The sequence below is a fragment of the Hyperolius riggenbachi genome, chromosome 2, assembly GCF_040937935.1.
Source record: "Hyperolius riggenbachi isolate aHypRig1 chromosome 2, aHypRig1.pri, whole genome shotgun sequence".
NCBI lineage: Eukaryota > Metazoa > Chordata > Amphibia > Anura > Hyperoliidae > Hyperolius > Hyperolius riggenbachi.
Genome location: NC_090647.1, coordinates 541,672,541 through 541,691,603, shown reverse-complemented (window position 1 = coordinate 541,691,603; position 19,063 = coordinate 541,672,541). Strand labels below are relative to the sequence as shown.

The window sequence follows — 19,063 nt, the reverse complement described above, 5'->3', positions numbered from 1 at the left end:
ATTTAGCAAAAAAAGCTTATAGTTTTTGAGAAAATCGATTTTAAAGTTTCAAAGGGAAAACTGTCTTTTAAATGCGGGAAATGTCTGTTTTCTTTGCACAGGTAACATGCTTTTTGTCGGCATGCAGTCATAAATGTAATACAGATAAGAGGTTCCAGGAAAAGGGACCGGTAACGCTAACCCAGCAGCAGCACACGTGATGGAACAGGAGGAGGGCGGCGCAGGAGGAGAAGGCCACGCTTTGAGACACAACAACCCAGGACTTGCATGAGGACAAGAAGCGTGCGGATAGCAATTTGCATTTTGTCGCCATGCAGTCATAAATGTAATACAGATGAGAGGTTCAATAAACAATAAACAATAATTGGTGTTGTCCAGAATGCGCACAATGCGTGGGTCGCGTTCAATGCAGTCCTAGGCCGAAGAGGTCATAGCCTAGGGTCACAAAAACCTGTTTATTTGGGCAATTTCAATGGTGGCGAGTCTGACGTACATAAATCGCAGCAATGGCCGTTAGCAACGTCTGAATCTCACGAAATGTCTCATGCAGGTAGAAGAAATATTGTTAGACTTGGGCTCCAAAGATGGGTTCCCTACATCTCTGCAAACCAGAGTTACAGGGCTCCAAATTTGGTAAAATCCCCCATAGGCTTTAATTGGGCCTCCTATTTACAGTTCCAAAATCTCACATCTTTTCAAAGGGCAATTGCTCAGCAGTGGCAAATTTTCTAGCATTGTAGGGACCCTTAGGGGGAACATGACTGGTGAGTTTCGGGCCCCTAGGCCGAAGAGGTCATAGCCTAGGGTCACAAAAACCTGTTTATTTGGGCTATTTCAATGGTAGTGATGGTGACGTACATAAATCTCAGCCATGGCCGTTAGCAACATCTGAATTTCACAAAATGTCTCATGCAGGTAGAAGACATATTGTTAGACTTGGATTCCAAAGATGGGGTCCCTACATCTCTGCAAACCAGAGTTACAGGGGTCCAAAATTGGTAAAATCCCCCATAGGCTTTCATTGCCTCCCTATTTCACTTTCCAAAATCTCACATCTTTTCAAAGGGCAATGGCTCAGCAGTACCAAATTTTCTAGCATTGTAGGGACCCTTAGGGGGAACATGACTGGTGAGTTTCGGGCCCCTAGGCCGAAGAGGTCATAGCCTAGGGTCACAAAAACCTGTTTATTTGGGCTATTTCAATGGTAGTGATGGTGACGTACATAAATCTCAGCCATGGCCGTTAGCAACGTCTGAATTTCACGAAATGTCTCATGCAGGTAGAAGACATATTGTTAGACTTGGATTCCAAAGATGGGGTCCCTACATCTCTGCAAACCAGAGTTACAGGGCTCCAAAATTGGTAAAATCCCCCATAGGCTTTCATTGGGCCTCCTATTTACCGTTCCAAAATCTCACACCATTTCAAAGGGCAATGGCTCAGCAGTGGCAAAACTCACCAGTCATGTTCCCCCTAAGGGTCCCTACAATGCTAGAAAATTTGCCACTGCTGAGCAATTGCCCTTTGAAAAGATGTGAGATTTTGGAACTGTAAATAGGAGGCCCAATGAAAGCCTATGGGGGATTTTACCAATTTTGGACCCCTGTAACTCTGGTTTGCAGAGATGTAGGGACCCCATCTTTGGAATCCAAGTCTAACAATATGTCTTCTACCTGCATGAGACATTTCGTGAGATTCAGACGTTGCTAACGGCCATGGCTGAGATTTATGTACGTCACCATCACTACCATTGAAATAGCCCAAATAAACAGGTTTTTGTGACCCTAGGCTATGACCTCTTCGGCCTAGGGGCCCGAAACTCACCAGTCATGTTCCCCCTAAGGGTCCCTACAATGCTAGAAAATTTGGTACTGCTGAGCCATTGCCCTTTGAAAAGATGTGAAATTTTGGAAAGTGAAATAGGGAGGCAATGAAATCCTATGGGGGATTTTACCAATTTTGGACCCCTGTAACTCTGGTTTGCAGAGATGTAGGGACCCCATCTTTGGAATCCAAGTCTAACAATATGTCTTCTACCTGCATGAGACATTTCGTGAGATTCAGACGTTGCTAACGGCCATGGCTGAGATTTATGTACGTCACCATCACTACCATTGAAATAGCCAAAATAAACAGGTTTTTGTGATCCTAGGCTATGACCTCTTCGGCCTAGGGGCCCGAAACTCACCAGTCATGTTCCCCCTAAGGGTCCCTACAATGCTAGAAAATTTGGTACTGCTGAGCCATTGCCCTTTGAAAAGATGTGAGATTTTGGAAAGTGAAATAGGGAGGCAATGAAATCCTATGGGGGATTTTACCAATTTTGGACCCCTGTAACTCTGGTTTGCAGAGATGTAGGGACCCCATCTTTGGAATCCAAGTCTAACAATATGTCTTCTACCTGCATGAGACATTTCGTGAGATTCAGACGTTGCTAACGGCCATGGCTGAGATTTATGTACGTCACCATCACTACCATTGAAATAGCCAAAATAAACAGGTTTTTGTGACCCTAGGCTATGACCTCTTCGGCCTAGGGGCCCGAAACTCACCAGTCATGTTCCCCCTAAGGGTCCCTACAATGCTAGAAAATTTGCCACTGCTGAGCAATTGCCCTTTGAAAAGATGTGAGATTTTGGAACTGTAAATAGGAGGCCCTATGAAAGCCTATGGGGGATTTTACCAATTTTGGACCCCTGTAACTCTGGTTTGCAGAGATGTAGGGACCCCATCTTTGGAATCCAAGTCTAACAATATGTCTTCTACCTGCATGAGACATTTCGTGAAATTCAGACGTTGCTAACGGCCATTGCTGCGATTTATGTATGTCAGACTCGCCACCATTGAAATTGCCCAAATAAACAGGTTTTGTGACCCTAGGCTATGACCTCTTCGGCCTAGGACTGCATTGAACGCGACCCACGCATTGTGCGCATTCTGGACAACACCAATTACTGGGTTTATACCCTTCTGGATCCACGGTACAAACACAATGTTCCAAAACTGCTTGAAGAAAGAGCCAGACAGGTCAAAATGGAAGAATACCAGCAGGCCCTTGTGGAGACTTTAGAGAGGAGATTGACATCCTCCCCCTCCTCTAGCCAGTTGTACGCCGACAGACTGACTTCCGCAAACCCAGGACGACCAGGAGGGCAGCAAACAACACAAGCCGCAGCTAGTGCCCAAAAGGGAATGGTATCGGCAGTGTCCTTGGAGTGGGAAAATTTTCTGACACCCATGCAGCAGCACACAGAACAGCAAGCGTGCAGATCCACCTCCAACACCGATCGCCTGGAGAAGATGGTCAAGGACTACATGTCAGATGGCGTAGCTGTGTTGAACAATCCATCTGCACCCTTCAACTATTGGGTATCGAAGCTAGACACCTGGCACAAACTGGCAATGTACGCAATAGAGGTGCTGGCTTGCCCGGCAGCCAGCGTTATGTCGGAACGCTGTTTCAGTGCTGCCGGAGGCATCGTCACAGATCGGCGGCGTATCCGCCTCTCCACAGAAAATGCAGACCGTCTGACTCAAATTAAAATGAATCAATCCTGGATTGGAAACGACTGCGCAACACTCCCGGACCCCAACCAAGTAACATGAACAATGAACATCTGTGATGGGTTAGCGTTTCCGGTCCCTGTTTATTGAACCTCTCATCTGTATTACATTTATGACTGCATGGCGACAAAATGCAAATTGCTATCTGCACGCTTCTTGTCCTCATGCAAGGCCTGGGTTGTTGTGTCTCAAAGCGTGGCCTTCTCCTCCTGCGCCACCTTCCTCCTGTTCCATCACGTGTGCTGCTGCTGGGTTAGCGTTACCGGTCCCTTTTCCTGGAACCTCTTATATGTATTACATTTATGACTGCATGCCGACAAAAAGCATGTTACCTGTGCAAAGAAACATGACATTTTCCACATTTAAAAGACAGTTTTTCCTTTGAAACTTTACAATCAATTTTCTCAAAAACTATAAGCTCTTTTTCAAATATTTGTTTTCCTCTTGTAACCACTCCCAAGGTGCACATACCCTGTAAATTTGGGGTATGTAGCATGTAAGGAGGCTTTACAAAGCACAAAAGTTCGGGTCCCCATTGACTTCCATTATGTTCGGAGTTCGGGTCGAACACCCGAACATCGCGGCCATGTTCGGCCTGTTCGGCCCGAACCCGAACATCTAGGTGTTCGCCCAACACTATCCCTAACCATAAATTTCATGAATACTTACAGATTTGATCCTATTTGTTTAAAGAACTGGGTAATGTGCCTCCCTCCCCTCTAAACACGTGTGAGAATATGCTTTTAGAGTCTGATAGGGAACCCGGGCTTGATTTCAAGACTTTACTCTGTCTTGACATTCCCAGATCCCTCAACTTTTAAAAAATATAAGTACTGTATATGGTGGCATGGGAATCCAAAATTAATACCTCTAAACCTACCGGACTGGTAGGAAATATGGCTTAATGCTTGGTCCTCTATGTGCACACAAAGGAAAACATATACAAGGCTCTGTTCCTCTGATATATGACTCCATGCAGACTCCATTAGAGATGGCCCGAACCTCTGATTTTCGGTTCGCGAACCAGTTCGCGAACTTCTGCAAAAAGTTTGGTTCGCAGGAACTTTTGCGAACCGCAATAGACTTCAATGGGGAGGTGAACTTTGAAAACTAGAAACATTTATGCTGGCCACAAAAGTGATGGAAAAGATGTTTCAAGGTGTCTAACACCTGAGTTTTTTCAGTGACTACAAGAGGGAAAAAAAAATTCCAAAAAGACCTTATAGTTTTTGAGAAAATTGATTTTAAATAAAGATCTCCTTCTGACCGTGGGAAAATTAAACGCCCACCGACTTTAGCGGTTAATAGCAAAGCCCCTTTAAAAGCTAGAAACACCAAAATTGCTGGAAATGTTAAGTGGAATAGTGGTAAGAAGAGTAAAAAAAATGTTTTCAAAAAGACCTTATACTTTTTGAGAAAATCAATTTTAAAGTTTCAAAGAAAAAAAGAGTCGATTCATTAAAAAAAAAGAACCGATTCATTAAAAAGAATCGGATAATTCATGAACCGTTAGTATAGCTTAGAATGCGTCCTGAGCAGGACGTATAGCTGCCGGCTCCTGCTGTCTCTCCCCACCTGCCTTCACCTGTCACCCTCACCTAGGCTGGCACCCGGTGCACCCATGGGACAGCGGGAGCAGGCGGCTATGCATCCTTATGCGTCCCAAAGGACACATTCTCTGCTATGTGGGAGGCGTCGGAGATATTCAATCAACTTAATTGAAGATCGCAAGATAAGAGGATACTGTATTCGTTGGATCGTTTACCGAGGAAATTTTCGGGGGAATTTTTTTTAAAGGTATAGGTAAGTATTTATGGTTAATTTAGAATAATAAAATACTTTTCTTGTGGTTGTGTTTGTATTTCTTTTAACCCTTTGTGGAAATGGGTAAGGGGTACTTTGTACCCCTATACTCATTTCTCCTGGGAGGGGGGTGGGCATCTGGGGTCCCCTTCTTAAAAGGGACTCCCAGATGCCACCATGAAACCCCCCCCCCCCCCCCCCGCCAGGGAGTCGTCACCTCCACCTCCTCCTGGGGCACCGGAGGTGGGGAAGAGCCCCTTGTCCATGGATTGGACAAGGGCTCCGGGGGGGGGGGGGGGGGGAGGGGAAGGCTTGGCCGCCGGCTCCCCCCCGGAGCCCCCCCATACCATGGACCATGCGGGCTGGTATAGCTCAGGGTGCGAAGCCCCAGTCGGCCGGGGCTCCGCATTCTGGCTATCCCAGCCTGCATGGGGTACAAGGGGTTACAGAGGCTCGGGAGGGGGGACCCCACGCCATTTTTTTCAGATTTCAAACACTTAGCACATAAAAATAATAAAAAAAAAATATTTTTTAAAAGACTTCCAAGGCCACAAATGTGAAAAAAGTTAAATACCTTTTCATAATCCAGATCCATGGAGGACGCCATCTGCGCCCTCCCATTCGTTCCGCCATGGCTCCCGCAGTAATACCGGCACCGGTCGGATCCCGACCCCTCCGAACGAGTCGGGTTCTCATTCCCCCCTCAATTTGGCCGCCACAGATTGCCGCGGCTGCGCAGTTCACATAGACGCATTTGCGGCTGCGCATCTCTAGGGCCTCCTCCCGCGGCGACATCAATATGTGTGCATAAATCGGGAGGAGGAGGCCCTAGAGCTGCGCAGCCGCAATTGTGTCTATGCGGACTGCACAGCCACGGAAATCTGTGGCGGCCATATTGAGGGGGGAATGAGAACCCGACCCGTATGGAGGGATCGGAATCCGACCGGTGCCGGTATTACTGCGGGAGCCATGGCAGAACGAATGGGAGGGCGCAGGTGGCGTCCTCCATGGATCTGGATTATGAAAAGGTATTTAACTTTTTTCACATTTGTGGCCTTGGAAGTCTTTTAAAAAAATGTTTTATTATTATTTTAGTTATTATTAAGTCCTTTAAATATTGTTTCCTGCTATCTTTTTATCATATCCTGCAAATTTGGTGTTGCTAGGATGTAAGGGGCCTTTGCTATTAACTGCTAAAGTCGGCGGTTGATAACCAACCAGCGTTATAGGGCTGAATTCTGCCATTGGCTTTTATTGGGCTCCCTATTTCACTTTCAAAAATCCTAAATCTTTTCAAAGGACGATGGCTCAGCAGTGGCACATTTTCTAGCATTGTAGGGACTCTTAGGTACGCTGACCATACATCCTGCTTTACCTGGGACACGTCCCGCCTTCGGGTTCCACTGTCCCAGGCTGCATGAGGTCCCGGGAAATGCCCCGCTTTTATCTGCGGGACGTTCCGGCCTCGGGACTCTGGCCAGCGTAATGAATGAACTGGCTGCAGCGTCAAATAGACACTGAGCCAGTTCATAGCCCGCAGCCCCACTCCAGCCTCCTTAGTCTTCCTCTTTCGGCAGAGCAGGGCTACGGGAAGATGGCTGCTGAAGCCCTGTACTGGAGACTATTTGTGTCTCCAGTACAGGGCTTTGGGTGCCATCTTCCCGTAGCCCTGCTCTGCCTGTCAGCGCGGGAGACTGCAGGAGGATCGTCCGGGGAGTTGCGCGCCAGAGGAGACTTCTGTCAGGTGAGTAAATTCTTTTTTTTCCCAGGTGTTGCCCACAATTCGTTTATTTTGTGCTGACATGTTGCCCACAATGTGTTTATTTTGTGCTGAAATGTTGCCCGCAATGCACTTATTTTGTGCTGACATGTTGCCCACAATGCGTTTATTTTGTGCTGATATGTTGCCTGCAATGCGTTTATTTTTTGCTGAAATGTTGCCCACAATGCGTTTATTTTGTGCTGACATGTTTCCCACAATGGGTTTATTTTTTGCTGCAAATGTTGCCCGCAATGCGTTTATTTTGTGCTGACATGTTGCCCGCAATGCATTTATTTTGTGCTGAAATGTTACCCGCAATGCGTTTATTTTGTGCTGAAATGTTGCCCGCAATGCATTTATTTTGTGCTGACATGTTGCCCACAATGCGTTTATTTTGTGCTGACATGTTACCCGCAATGCGTTTATTTTGTGCTGACATGTTGCCCACAATGCGTTTATTTTGTGCTGATATGTTGCCCGTAATGTGTTTATTTTTTGCTGAAATGTTGCCCACAATGCGTTTATTTTGTGCTGACATGTTTCCCACAATGGGTTTATTTTTTGCTGCAAATGTTGCCCGCAATGCGTTTATTTTGTGCTGACATGTTGCCCGCAATGCATTTATTTTGTGCTGAAATGTTGCCCGCAATGCATTTATTTTGTGCTGACATGTTGCCCGCAATGCATTTATTTTGTGCTGAAATGTTGCCCGCAATGCGTTTATTTTGTGCTGATATGTTGCCCGCAATGCGTTTATTTTGTGCTGACATGTTGCCCGCAATGCGTTTATTTGGTGCTGACATGTTGCCTGCAATGCTTTTATTTTGTGCTGACATGGTGCCCACAATGCGTTTATTTTGTGCTGAAATGTTGCCCACAATGCGTTTATTTTGTGCTGAAATGTTACCCGCAATGCGTTTATTTTGTGCTGAAATGTTGCCCATAATGCGTTTATTTTGTGCTTACATGTTGCCCCCATTGCGTTTATTTTGTGCTGACATGTTGCCCACATTGCGTTTATTTTCTGGTGTCTGGGGTAGCTGTTGCTGCATTTATTATTTAATGGTCATAGTTGGCCATGTTTGCTGCTTTGGGGTTACGGTATACTATTAAATAGCATCACACAGTTTCTGCACACCCATGATGCGAAACCTCGTTTGACCACATCATGGCGTAAACACTGCTTTCTTATGCCTCGCTGCTACATCATTATGTTAGCTCCGCCCATACAATGTCATGACCATGACCATTTTTTGGCGTGGCGTGCTCTGCGATTATAAGAGTCCCTATAATGCTAGAAAATGTGCCACTGCTGAGCCATCGCCCTTTGAAAACATGTGAGATTTTGGAAAGTGAAATAGGAGGCCCAATGAAAGCCTATGGGGAATTTAGCACTTTTGCACCCCCGTAACTCTGGTTTGCAGAGATGTAGGGAACCCAACATTGGAGTGCAAGTACAACAATATGCCTTCTACCTGCATGAGACATGTCGTGAGATTCAGAGTTTGCTAACGGCCATGGCTGCGATTTATGTTCGTCAGAATCGCCACCATTAACATTGCCAAAATGAACAGGTTTTTGTGACCCTAGGCTATGACGTCTTTGGCCTAGGGGCCCGAAACTCACCAGTCATGATCCCCCTAAGAGTCCCTACGATGCTAGAAAATTTGCCACTGCTGAGCCATCGTCCTTTAAAAAATTTGGGAGTTTTGAAAGTGAAATAGGGAGCCCAATAAAAGCCAATGGCAGAATTCAGCACTTTTGCACCCCTATAACTCTGGTTAGTTATCACCCGCTGACTTTAGCAGTTAATAGCAAAGGCCCCTTACATCCTAGCAACACCATATTTGCAGGATATGCTAAAAAGATAGCAGGAAACAATATTTAAAGGACTTCTGAGGCCACAAATGTGAAAAAAGTTAAATACCTTTTCATAATCCAGATCCATGGAGGACATCATCCGCGCCCTCCCATTCATTCCGCCATAGCTCCCGCAGTAATACCTGCACCGGTCGGGTCCCAACCCCTCAGAACGGGTCGGGTTCTCATTCCCCCTCAATATGGCTGCCACAGATTGCCGAGGCTGCGCAGTCCGCACAGACGTGATTGCACCTGCGCAGCTCTAGGGCCTCCTCCTGCCGCGTCATCAATATGCGTGCATACATCGGACGCATTGGGAGGAGGTCCTAGAGTTGCGCAGCCGCAATCGCGTCTATGCGGACTGCACAGCCGCGGCAATCTGTGGCGGCCATATTGAGGGGGAAATGAGAACCCGACCCGTTCGGAGGGGTCGGGACCCGACCGGGGCCGGTATTACTGCGGGAGCCATGGCAGAATGAACGGGAGGGCGCGGATGGCGTCCTCCATGGATCTGGATTATGAAAAGGTATTTAACTTTTTTCACATTTGTGGCCTTGGAAATCCTTCAAAGAAAAAATGTTTTTTTAAATTATTTTTATGTGCTGAGTGTGGAAAATCTGAAAAAAATGGCGTGGGTCCCCCCTCCCGAGCCTCTGTAACCCCTTGTCCCCCATGCAGGCTGGGATAGCCAGAATGCGGAGCCCCGGCCGACTGTAGGACTCATCTGGTTCTTTTTAATGAATTGGTTCTTTTTTTAATAAATCAACTCTTTTTTCTTTGAAACTTTAAAATTGATTTTCTCAAAAAGTATAAGGTCTTTCTAGCTTTTAAAGGGGCTTTGCTATTAACCGCTAAAGTCGGCGGGGGTTATTTTCCCACGGTCAGAAGGAGAATTTACATTGAAATTTTAAAATCGATTTTCTCAAAAACTATAAGGTCTTTTTGTAAAATTTCCTCTTGTTCCCACTGTTCTTCTTAACATTCCCAGCAATTTTGGTGTTTCTAACTTTTAAAGGGGCTTTTCTATTAATTGCTAAAGTCGGCGGGCGTTTAATTTTCCCACGTTCCGAAGGAGATCTTTAAAATCAATTTTCTCAAAAACTATAAGGTCTTTCTGAAAAAAGATTTTCCCTCTTGTAGTCACTGAAAAAACTCAGGTGTTAGACACCTTGAAACGTCTTTTCCATCACTTTTGTGGCCAGCATAAATGTTTCTAGTTTTCAAAGTTCGCCTCCCCATTGAAGTCTATTGCGGTTCGCAAAGTTCCTGCGAACTAAACTTTTTGTGGAAGTTCGCGAACCGGTTCACGAACCGAAAATCAGAGGTTCGGGCCATCTCTACTCTTCAGCCACGCTGCCTGCCTCTATGACCCTGTGCATGTTATTTACACGTAACATGTGCCGGATGAAGGAGACACAGGCAGCAGGGCTGAAGGCAAAGCACAGGATGGAGCAGCTGATACAGGTGAGTTATTACAAGGCAGCCGAGCTACACAATGTGTGGGGGCCATGGGAGAAGTCTATGCGAAACCACGAGGGGCAGCAGTCGGATCTGGGGCTGACTTCGCTGGGGGGGGGGGCATGTGGCTTAAACCGGCCCTGCATAGTCTAATGTCCTACCATATTATTATTATGTATTTAAATAGCACTGACATCTTCTGCAGCACTTTACAGAGTACAGGCATGTCATTGGCTGTCCTCACAGGAGCTCACAATCTAATCCTGCCCTAAATACTTTGAGTCCTGGAAAGCAGACCCGATTCTTACTGACACGGTTCATTTATTGTCAGTAGAGCAAGCTCCTGGCTACTCTGTTCCTGCACAGGAACTGCTCCAGTTGTTAATTTACTCACTAAGGAGTGGCTGCACCATTCACATTTATAGTAAACCACCCGGTGTGTTGCACAATACTCATTGCTTTGAAAGACACAGAAAGAAAAAAAGCATTCCTTAGACATTCCTCAGCACTGAAAAAGATCGGATATTATAAAGGTGACTGACATGTAATTACCCTTGTAATTCTCTTCTGTGTATTTCGCGTTAATAAACCGCTCTAGGAATCCGTGCTTCTCAGCGAATGACATCAGGATGCGCACGATCTCCGGTGTGTTGCTGTTTATGTTCAGCAAGGCCTTCATCAAACAGGTTTTCCCACTGTCCTTTGATGTTAATATGTCCAGAAGAAAATCTGAAAGAAAACGCAGGCTTATGCTGAGAATACACCAGGGGCGGACTGACAACTCATGGGGCCCCCGGGCAATAGGAGATTATGGGGCCCCCCATACCAGTGTTTCCCACCTTTCACGTTCTTTTTTTACAGGCTAAGATATAATAATTTACTGACAACAGATATTTTATAATGATAAAAGCCCCTGCGCCGTGCGTAGCGCAGCGCACCGAAAAATGGGTGTGGTCACGCAACATAATGTGGGCGTGGTCATGGGTAGGGCAAAATATACATGACCTTAGCAGTGGTGTAAAAGATCTGCCGGGGAAGTTTGAACTCTGCCATAGTGTTTCCCCCCAAAATACATGTAATCTGACAGCATTTCACCAAAAATCCATGCAATATGGCAGAGGTTCTTCCAAAATACAGATAATATGACAGTCGTTTCCCCAAAATAGACGTAATCTGGCAGCAGTGGTTCCCCAAATACACATAATTTAGCAGCGGCTCCCCAAAATATGCGTGATCTGGCAGCGGATCACCCAAAATACATGTAATCTGGCAGCAGTGGTTCCCCAAAATACACATAATCTGGAAGCAGCGGTTCCCCCATTATACACAATCTGGCAGCGGTTCCCCAAAAATACACATCATCTGGCAGCTGTTTCACAAAATACACTTAATCTGGCAGCAGCAGTTCCCCAAAAATAGTTAATCTGGCAACAGTTCCCAGAAAATAGGTGCCCCCTGTATAGGTAACCAGGTCAAAAGGTATCCCCAGTGGAAGTAACCAGGTCTATAGGTTTTCCCAGTGCAGGTATCCAGGTCTATAGGTGTCCCCAGTATAAGTAGCCAGGTCTATAGGTGTCCCCAGAATAGGTAGCCAGGATTATAGGTGTCCCCAGAATAGGTAGCCAGGATTATAGGTGTCCCCAGAATAGGTAGCCAGGATTATAGGTGTCCCCAGAATAGGTAGCCAGGTCTATGGGTGCCCCCAGTATAGGTAGCCAGTTCTACAGGTGTCTCCAGAATAGGTAGCCAGGCCTATAGGTGTCTTCTGTATAGATAGCCAGGTCTATAGGTGTTCCCAGTATATGTAGCTAGGTGTATAGTTGTTCCCAGTATAGCCAGGTCTATGGGTGTCCCCAGTATATGTAGCCAGGTGGATAGGTGTCCCCAATATATGTAGACAGGTCTATAGGTGTCCCCAGTATATGTAGCCAGGTGGATAGGTGTCCCCAGTATATATAGCCAGGTGGATAGATGTTCCCAGTATAGCCAGGTCTATAGGTGTCCCCAGTATATGTAGCCAGGTGGATAGGTGTCCCCGGTATATGTAGCCAGGTCTATAGGTGTCCCCAGTATATGTAGCCAGGTCTATAGGTGTCCCCAGTATATGTATCCAGGTTTGTAGGTGTCCCCAGTATTTGTAGCCAGGTGTATAGGTGTCCCCACTCCCAGTATATGTAGCCAGGTGTATAGCTGCCCCGAGTATAGCCAGGTGTATAGGTGTCCCCAGTATATGTAGCCAGGTGTATAGCTGCCCCCAGTATAGCCAGGTGTATAGGTGTCCCCAGTATATGTAGCTAGGTGTATAGCTGCCCCCAGTAGGGTTGCCACCTGGCCGGTATCTCCCCGGCCCAGCCGTTAAATCAGTTAAAAAGCCGCTGCCGGAAAAATGTTTTTTCCGGCAATGTATCTGCCCGGTAATTTGGACTATTCCACAGAGGGGGAGACGCCAGGTCTGTTATAACAATACTTTTCTAACCTTAGATGAGGCTACAGCCTGCTCTCCCCCTTCCTCCTTGGTGATTGCACAGCTCCCTGTCACTGCGGACTGCAGAGCTGATTACACTGATTGACTTCAGTGTGCAGAGGAATGTGCTGCATCTCCCCCTCCTCCTCCCCCAGACTGAGAACGGCCGGAGAGGAGAGAGATACAGTCACGTGGGGAGCTGCGCTGTGACTGCCAGGAGATGCTGCTGCTATACGAGAGGTGCTGGCTGTCACTGCTGTGTGTGTACATGTGTGACGGGGCTGAGCAGGAAGAGAGAGATGGCTGGCTTCTAGCTAGTGAGTGTGGAGGAGATGCTGCTGACCCCTGTAAAAATGGAGGAGGTAGAGAGTGTGTGAAAAGTTTGCTGGCATATTGTTTACTTTAGCTGCCTGGTCCTGAGCTACTGTGGAGAGCGAGTGACCAGTGGGGGAGGCACTAATTCAATGGGTGCTGAGCAATGATAATGGAGTAGGTTTTCTTACTTGTATATAATAGTGTGCAAAGCTCTGCTGTACCCCTGTGTTATATTATATACAGTGCTGCCCATACAATTGTATATAGGGTTACACTGCAGCTGCCTGGCTTCTATCAGTTCCCCTATATTCATGCAGCCCTGTCTCTCTTATCAGGCAGCTCTTCTCCTCCCCCAGTCTTCTCCCTTTTCATTCCCACACAGACTCTAAAAACTATTCCCGTGGGTTCATCTAAAAGTGGCCATACATCAGGCGACTTTGCGGCAAATCGACCATCTGATTAGATCATTATGACCTCGTGGGATGATAATTGGTGCTGCTAAGAGCATGCTTGATTGACGATGCAACAAAATTTCGGGTTTCTGGAAACTGGTTACATGTAAACTTGCTTGATCGGGTACATGGCGGTAACGGCGTGCAATATCGGGACGAACACAACGGAACGCGCTGTCCTCCCTAATGTAAAATGTTCCCCCTAGTGCTGTATACTTTACTTGTCTGTCACTGGCTTTGGGCTCTGTCTACATACAGGTGCCCCACCTGTATGTCAGGTATTACATGGGTGTCGTCACACATGTGCCCAAGTATACGCTGGCTAGGCTACCACATGGTGGGGCGCATGTATGAAGCCAAAGCCAATGACAGACAAGTAAAATGTACTGCACCGGGCAGTGCGAGGGCATTTCACATTAGGGGACAGTGGAGGTCGGTGAGATGGTGGATACGGTGTCACAAGGAACCAGGAATGTCAGAGGTGAGCAGACGAGCCTCAGACTGGAGAAGGGAAAGACAAGGTTAATGCCAGTGCTGCTGTTATACAGGTCAGGGAAACACAGCCATTCCTATATTGCACTAATGACATCATTGTGTGTTCTATATTAGCAGAAATGTGTCATTGTTGCATTATAGGAATAGCTCTCTACTTCCCTGAGCTGTGGAGAGAGATTGGGGCTGTTTGAGACAGAGCAATGTAACCCTGCCCTCCTAGGTGCATATTGCCAAAGTTATTTAAAGTAATTAAAATTAAGTTCCTAACCTGTAGAGAGCGAATCCTCAGCATCCTATTGTGGCTCCTCTCTGGGTGGTCTAAAGGTCCCCATTGCGGAGCGCAGACGCCCCCACATCGGGGCTGTGCAGCACGTCTTCCTGGATCGTGGCCGCACAAGCCTGTCCAAAATTGAGCAGTAGCACGGCGTCTGAGGCTCCGACTTACTGCGCATGTGCGAGCTGGTTTGCGTGGCCATGATCCAGGAAGGCATGCTGCGGGGCCCCGATAGGATTAGTGACAATGAGTTGTTGGTAATCTTCCAGGAGGGCTGTGCTCAGCGACGGGGGACATCAGAGCAGCGAGGGGAGCCTTAAAGAGAACCAGAGATGAAGCACCCTCATGTATTTTATTACATTTATCAGTGGGAACATGACAGTAAACACCTACCCTGCTTTTAGTTTCATTGTTATCTGCTTAATTAGTCTATTAGCAACTGTGATAAGAATCCATCGACTATTCAGTCGAGGTTTGACCTGGAATCATTATAGCTGAGTCACTCTTCTGTGGAGTCCTTTCAAGCCCAAGCCTTCCCCCTCCTGACTTAGATCTACTGAGAGCTGTGATGACTGGGAGGGGCTGCTGCTCCTGAGAGAAGCCCTGTGACTGTAATATGATCCCTGTGTGCACTAGATTCTCATAGGAATGAAACTGCAGTTATGATCAGTGACACTTCCTACAGGCAGATCATACCAAAATGAAAGCACACAGATGAAAGGCTGCATAAGCCTAGATAGCAGCATAGTCTCATATAGCCTAGACAGCACATCCAGAACAACTCATATAACCCGGAAGGAGAAGGGATATATGAGCCGGCGGCCATATTTGATTTTTCCTGGAGCAATAATGGATAAAAAAACACTATAAAAGGCACACCAGAGCGGCAAAATTATCAGGTAGAGCATTTATTCTTTACAAGCTATCAACTAATATGTTTATTTTGTGTGAAACGTTCATCTCTGGTTCCCTTTAATACGATCCTGAGGCTTCCCCTCTTTAGGTAACTATCTACATTTGAACCTGAGTTGCTAGGTGAACTAAGCTTTTTTTTTTTTTTTTTTTTACTTACCTGGGGTTACTTCCAGTCTGTGTCTGTGTACCTCGCTGCAGCTCCGGTCTTCTCCAGCGGTCTTCTCCCTCACAATTCCTCTAAGCTTGATGGTAACATTATACTGTGTCTACGGCAGGTTTGCTCTCACGAGTAACCACGAATGGTTACTTGTGATTCAAATGAGGATTAATTTCTGCAGGTGTGCAGCGGGGATATAAGGTGTTAATTACCTATAATTCCGCCTTCCGCCCTGCGTTCCAAACAGGCTGCATGCGTCTTATTGGATGCATTGCAAGCCTCACTATGGGCACTTCCTCCTACTGGCTTGAAGGAGGCCTGTAGTGAGGCTTGCAACTCGACTAATAGGACGCATGCAGCTTCCTTGAAGCGCAGGGTGGAATTATAGGTAATTAACACCTTATATCCCTGCCGCACACCTGCAGCAATTAATCCTCATTTAAATCATGAATAACCACTCATGGTTACTCGCGAGACCAAGCCTGGTCTACGGTAGAGTTGAGATTAGGTTGTGAGCACCTAAGGACAGCCAGTGACATGACTGTGTGCTCTGTACAGTGCTGCAGGAGATGTCAGTGATATATACAGTAAAAATATAATAATAATATGGGATGAAATTAGACTTTGACTATGGTAAGATTAGGTTGTGAGCTCCTGTGAGGACAGTCAGTGACATGACTATGCGCTCAATACATAATAATAATATGGTAGGACATTTGACTATGGTAAGATTAGAGTGTGAGCTCCTCTGAGGACAGTTAATTACATGACTATGTGCTCTGTAAAGTGCTGTGGAAGATGTCAGTGCTATATAAATACATAATAATAATATGGTTGGACATTAGACTGACTATTGGAGGTTGTGAGCTCCTCTGAGGACAGTCAGTGACATGACTATGTACTCTGTAATGTGCTGCAGAAGACATCAGTGCTATATAAATATGCAACAATAATGGCTGGCTGTACCATAGATAGGACCTTTTAATTTCTCTTCACAGGCTGGGAGTCACATCTATGGGATACCATGGATAGGCCTCTATATTTTAATGTTCTGCCTATTATCAACCATAATCTGTTGTAATCATGCCCTCTTCTTCCTGTTCAATTTTGGCAGTCATCTTGAGCAATTTTGTAAAAAAGGGCGTAACAGGCCACACCCACTTTTAGGCCACACCCACCAGGCCACACCCCCAAGCCGGTATTTTTTTACCCAAAAGGTGGCAACCCTAGCCCCCAGTATAGCCAGGTGTATAGGTGTCCCCAGTATATGTAGCCAGGTGTATAGCTGCCCCCAGTATAGCCAGGTCTATAGGTGTCCCCAGTATATGTAGCCAGGTGTATAGCTGCCCCCAGTATAGCCAGGTGTATAGGTGTCCCCAGTATATGTAGTTAGGTGTATAGGTGTCCCCAGTATATGTAGCCAGGTGTCCCCAGGAGGGGAGGCAGCCAGTGAAAGGGAGCGGTGTGCAGAGCGTGGGGAAGGGGGGAAGTTTCCCCCCCCTTCCCTCACCTTGGGGCCCCCCTTCCTGGCTGTCCCCACCAGAATACTGAAGTGTCGCACTGTCGTACAGCGGCTGACAGCGGGCGGAGACTTACTGCTGTCCAGCCACCGGAGGGAGCTGTGATCTGTGTGCCGCAATTCTGGTCTACTCAAGACCAGACTTGCGGCGCACAGATCACAGCTCCCTCAGCCGGCTGTAACAGCAGTAAGTCTCCACCCGCTGTCAGCCGCTGAACGACAGTGCGACACTTCAGTATTCCGGAGGGGACAGCCAGGAAGGGGGGCCCCAAGGTGAGGGAAGGGGGGGGGGGGAAACTTCCCCCCTTCCCCGCTTTTCCCATAGTTCCCTTTCACTGGCTGCTTCCCCTCCTGCCCAGGGTTGTCTAACGGGGCCCCCCCTGAGCACGGGCCCTCGGTCCGTGCCCGAGTGCCCTAATGGTCAGTCCGCCCCTGGAATACACAGTTCGTTTCTGCCGCAAATAGATGGTTCGATAGATAATTTCCGACAGGTCCGATCTCCCGTTCGATCATTTTGCCGCTCGATTTCTCATAGAAGTGAATGGAAAACTATAAGAAAAAAACGAGCAGAAGATTGGAGAATCGAGCTGTAATCGAGCTGCAAAATCAATCGAGCGGAAAATCGAGCGGAAAAAAACGCATAGTGTATTCCCAGCATTAGGTTTATGATCTGACAAGCAGGGACGTAACAAAAGACCCTGCAAGGGATGCAGCCGCAGGGGGGCCCAGAAGCAGCAGAGGGCCCCATGGGGGGAGAAGTTTATTTTCCCTAAACTAACAACTAAGGGCACAGAGAGAAAAGGCTTTCTATTCTCTGCGCAATTGTTCTAATGTCTGCCTCTGCTCTGCTTCTGATAAGAAATCATACAAAGTTTTACAGACGTAGATTTGTAGATAGTGCCTATTAAGTGTGCAGCAGGGTCTTGTGTACAGTGCCCCACCCCCAACCTCTCTACCTCCCCTCAATTGCTCTGTACTGTGGGGATACTGGAGAAATCTGCAGAGCCAGTTCTGCCGCCAACCTCTCTACCTCCCCTCAAGTGCTCTGTACTGTAGGGATACTGGAGAAGTCTGCAGAGCCAGTTCTGCTCCATCAGAAAAGGACAGAGTAAGTGTAATAAGCCGAGACTGGGAGCATACTTATCTGTCAGTTTTCTGTATGCAGTTTCTGTACACCATGCGTGCGAGGAAGGGGGGGGGGCATCCAAAGATTCACAGGGGGCCCAGTGATTGCTCCTTTTGCTCACTGGTAATGATGGTCTTGTGGGCAGGACCACTGCACCATCATTGGGCCAATCACTGCACTCGATCAGTAGCAGTGACATCTGATAGGTCGCTTCTACTGATCCAGTGCACTGATTGACCTATTGATGGTCCTGTCAGGGCCGGTTCTCTCATGAAGCAAGGTAAAACATTTGCATCAGGTGCAGAGATTACGGGGCAGCATGTGTGTACTGTGTTTACACTTACAGCATGCAGTCAGAGTAGGAGGAGGAGCAAGAGGAGACTGAGGTGAAGAGGTCATGATTGGGGAAAAGCAGCTTGTTGTGCTGTGTGAGGAATCTGACTGTGAGTAAGGAGGGGAAGGCATGAGAATAGCAGTGTTTCATTGAAATTGCACAGCAGAAGGGAGGAGGTGGCACTGCTGTCATGACTGAGATGGAATGGCTGAAGGATAGCAGTTTGTTTGTCACAGACTCACAGCCAGCCAGTGTGCTACTGTGTTGAGCTGCAGCATGTCATGTGAGAACATTAAATGAAGCAGAGTAAATTGTTGGATGCAGTGCAATCATTTCAAATCGGGGTGGGGGGCATCCTTGCAAGTTTACCTCAGGCAGCAAAAAGTCTAGAACCGGCCCTGGGTCCTGTTGTATTGCCCAGTGCCCACCAGACCATTGGTACCAGTTATCAAAAGAACACACACATACATCTTCCAAAGTTTGCTTCAGGCAGCAGAATATCTAGAAATGGCCCTGCCAGCGGGCTGTACTGACATTTGAGTAGTATTTGGTAAATAGAGGCGCC

General features: G+C 46.9%; 1 protein-coding gene and 1 long non-coding RNA gene across 9 annotated transcripts in view; one reads left to right on the top strand and one right to left on the bottom strand.

Moving 5' to 3' along the window:
• Positions 1-19,063, top strand: part of LOC137547308 (uncharacterized) — a 135,837-nt gene that overhangs the window by 83,196 nt on the left and 33,578 nt on the right. The window contains exon 1 of one of the 6 annotated variants that reach the window (XR_011026559.1): positions 12,928-13,273. The exons of 3 other annotated variants lie outside the window; for them this stretch is intronic. This is a non-coding gene — a long non-coding RNA (uncharacterized lncRNA). Of the gene's footprint in view, positions 1-12,927; positions 13,274-19,063 lie in introns of those variants that run through there. 2 more of the 6 variants (XR_011026557.1, XR_011026556.1) reach the window with 2 other exon arrangements.
• Positions 1-19,063, bottom strand: part of LOC137547307 (transient receptor potential cation channel subfamily V member 3-like) — a 100,866-nt gene that overhangs the window by 53,130 nt on the left and 28,673 nt on the right. For all 3 annotated transcript variants that reach the window (XM_068270753.1, XM_068270754.1, XM_068270755.1), the window contains one exon: positions 11,000-11,176. In XM_068270753.1, the coding sequence (XP_068126854.1) occupies positions 11,000-11,176 (177 nt within the window). The remainder of the gene's footprint in view (positions 1-10,999; positions 11,177-19,063) is intronic.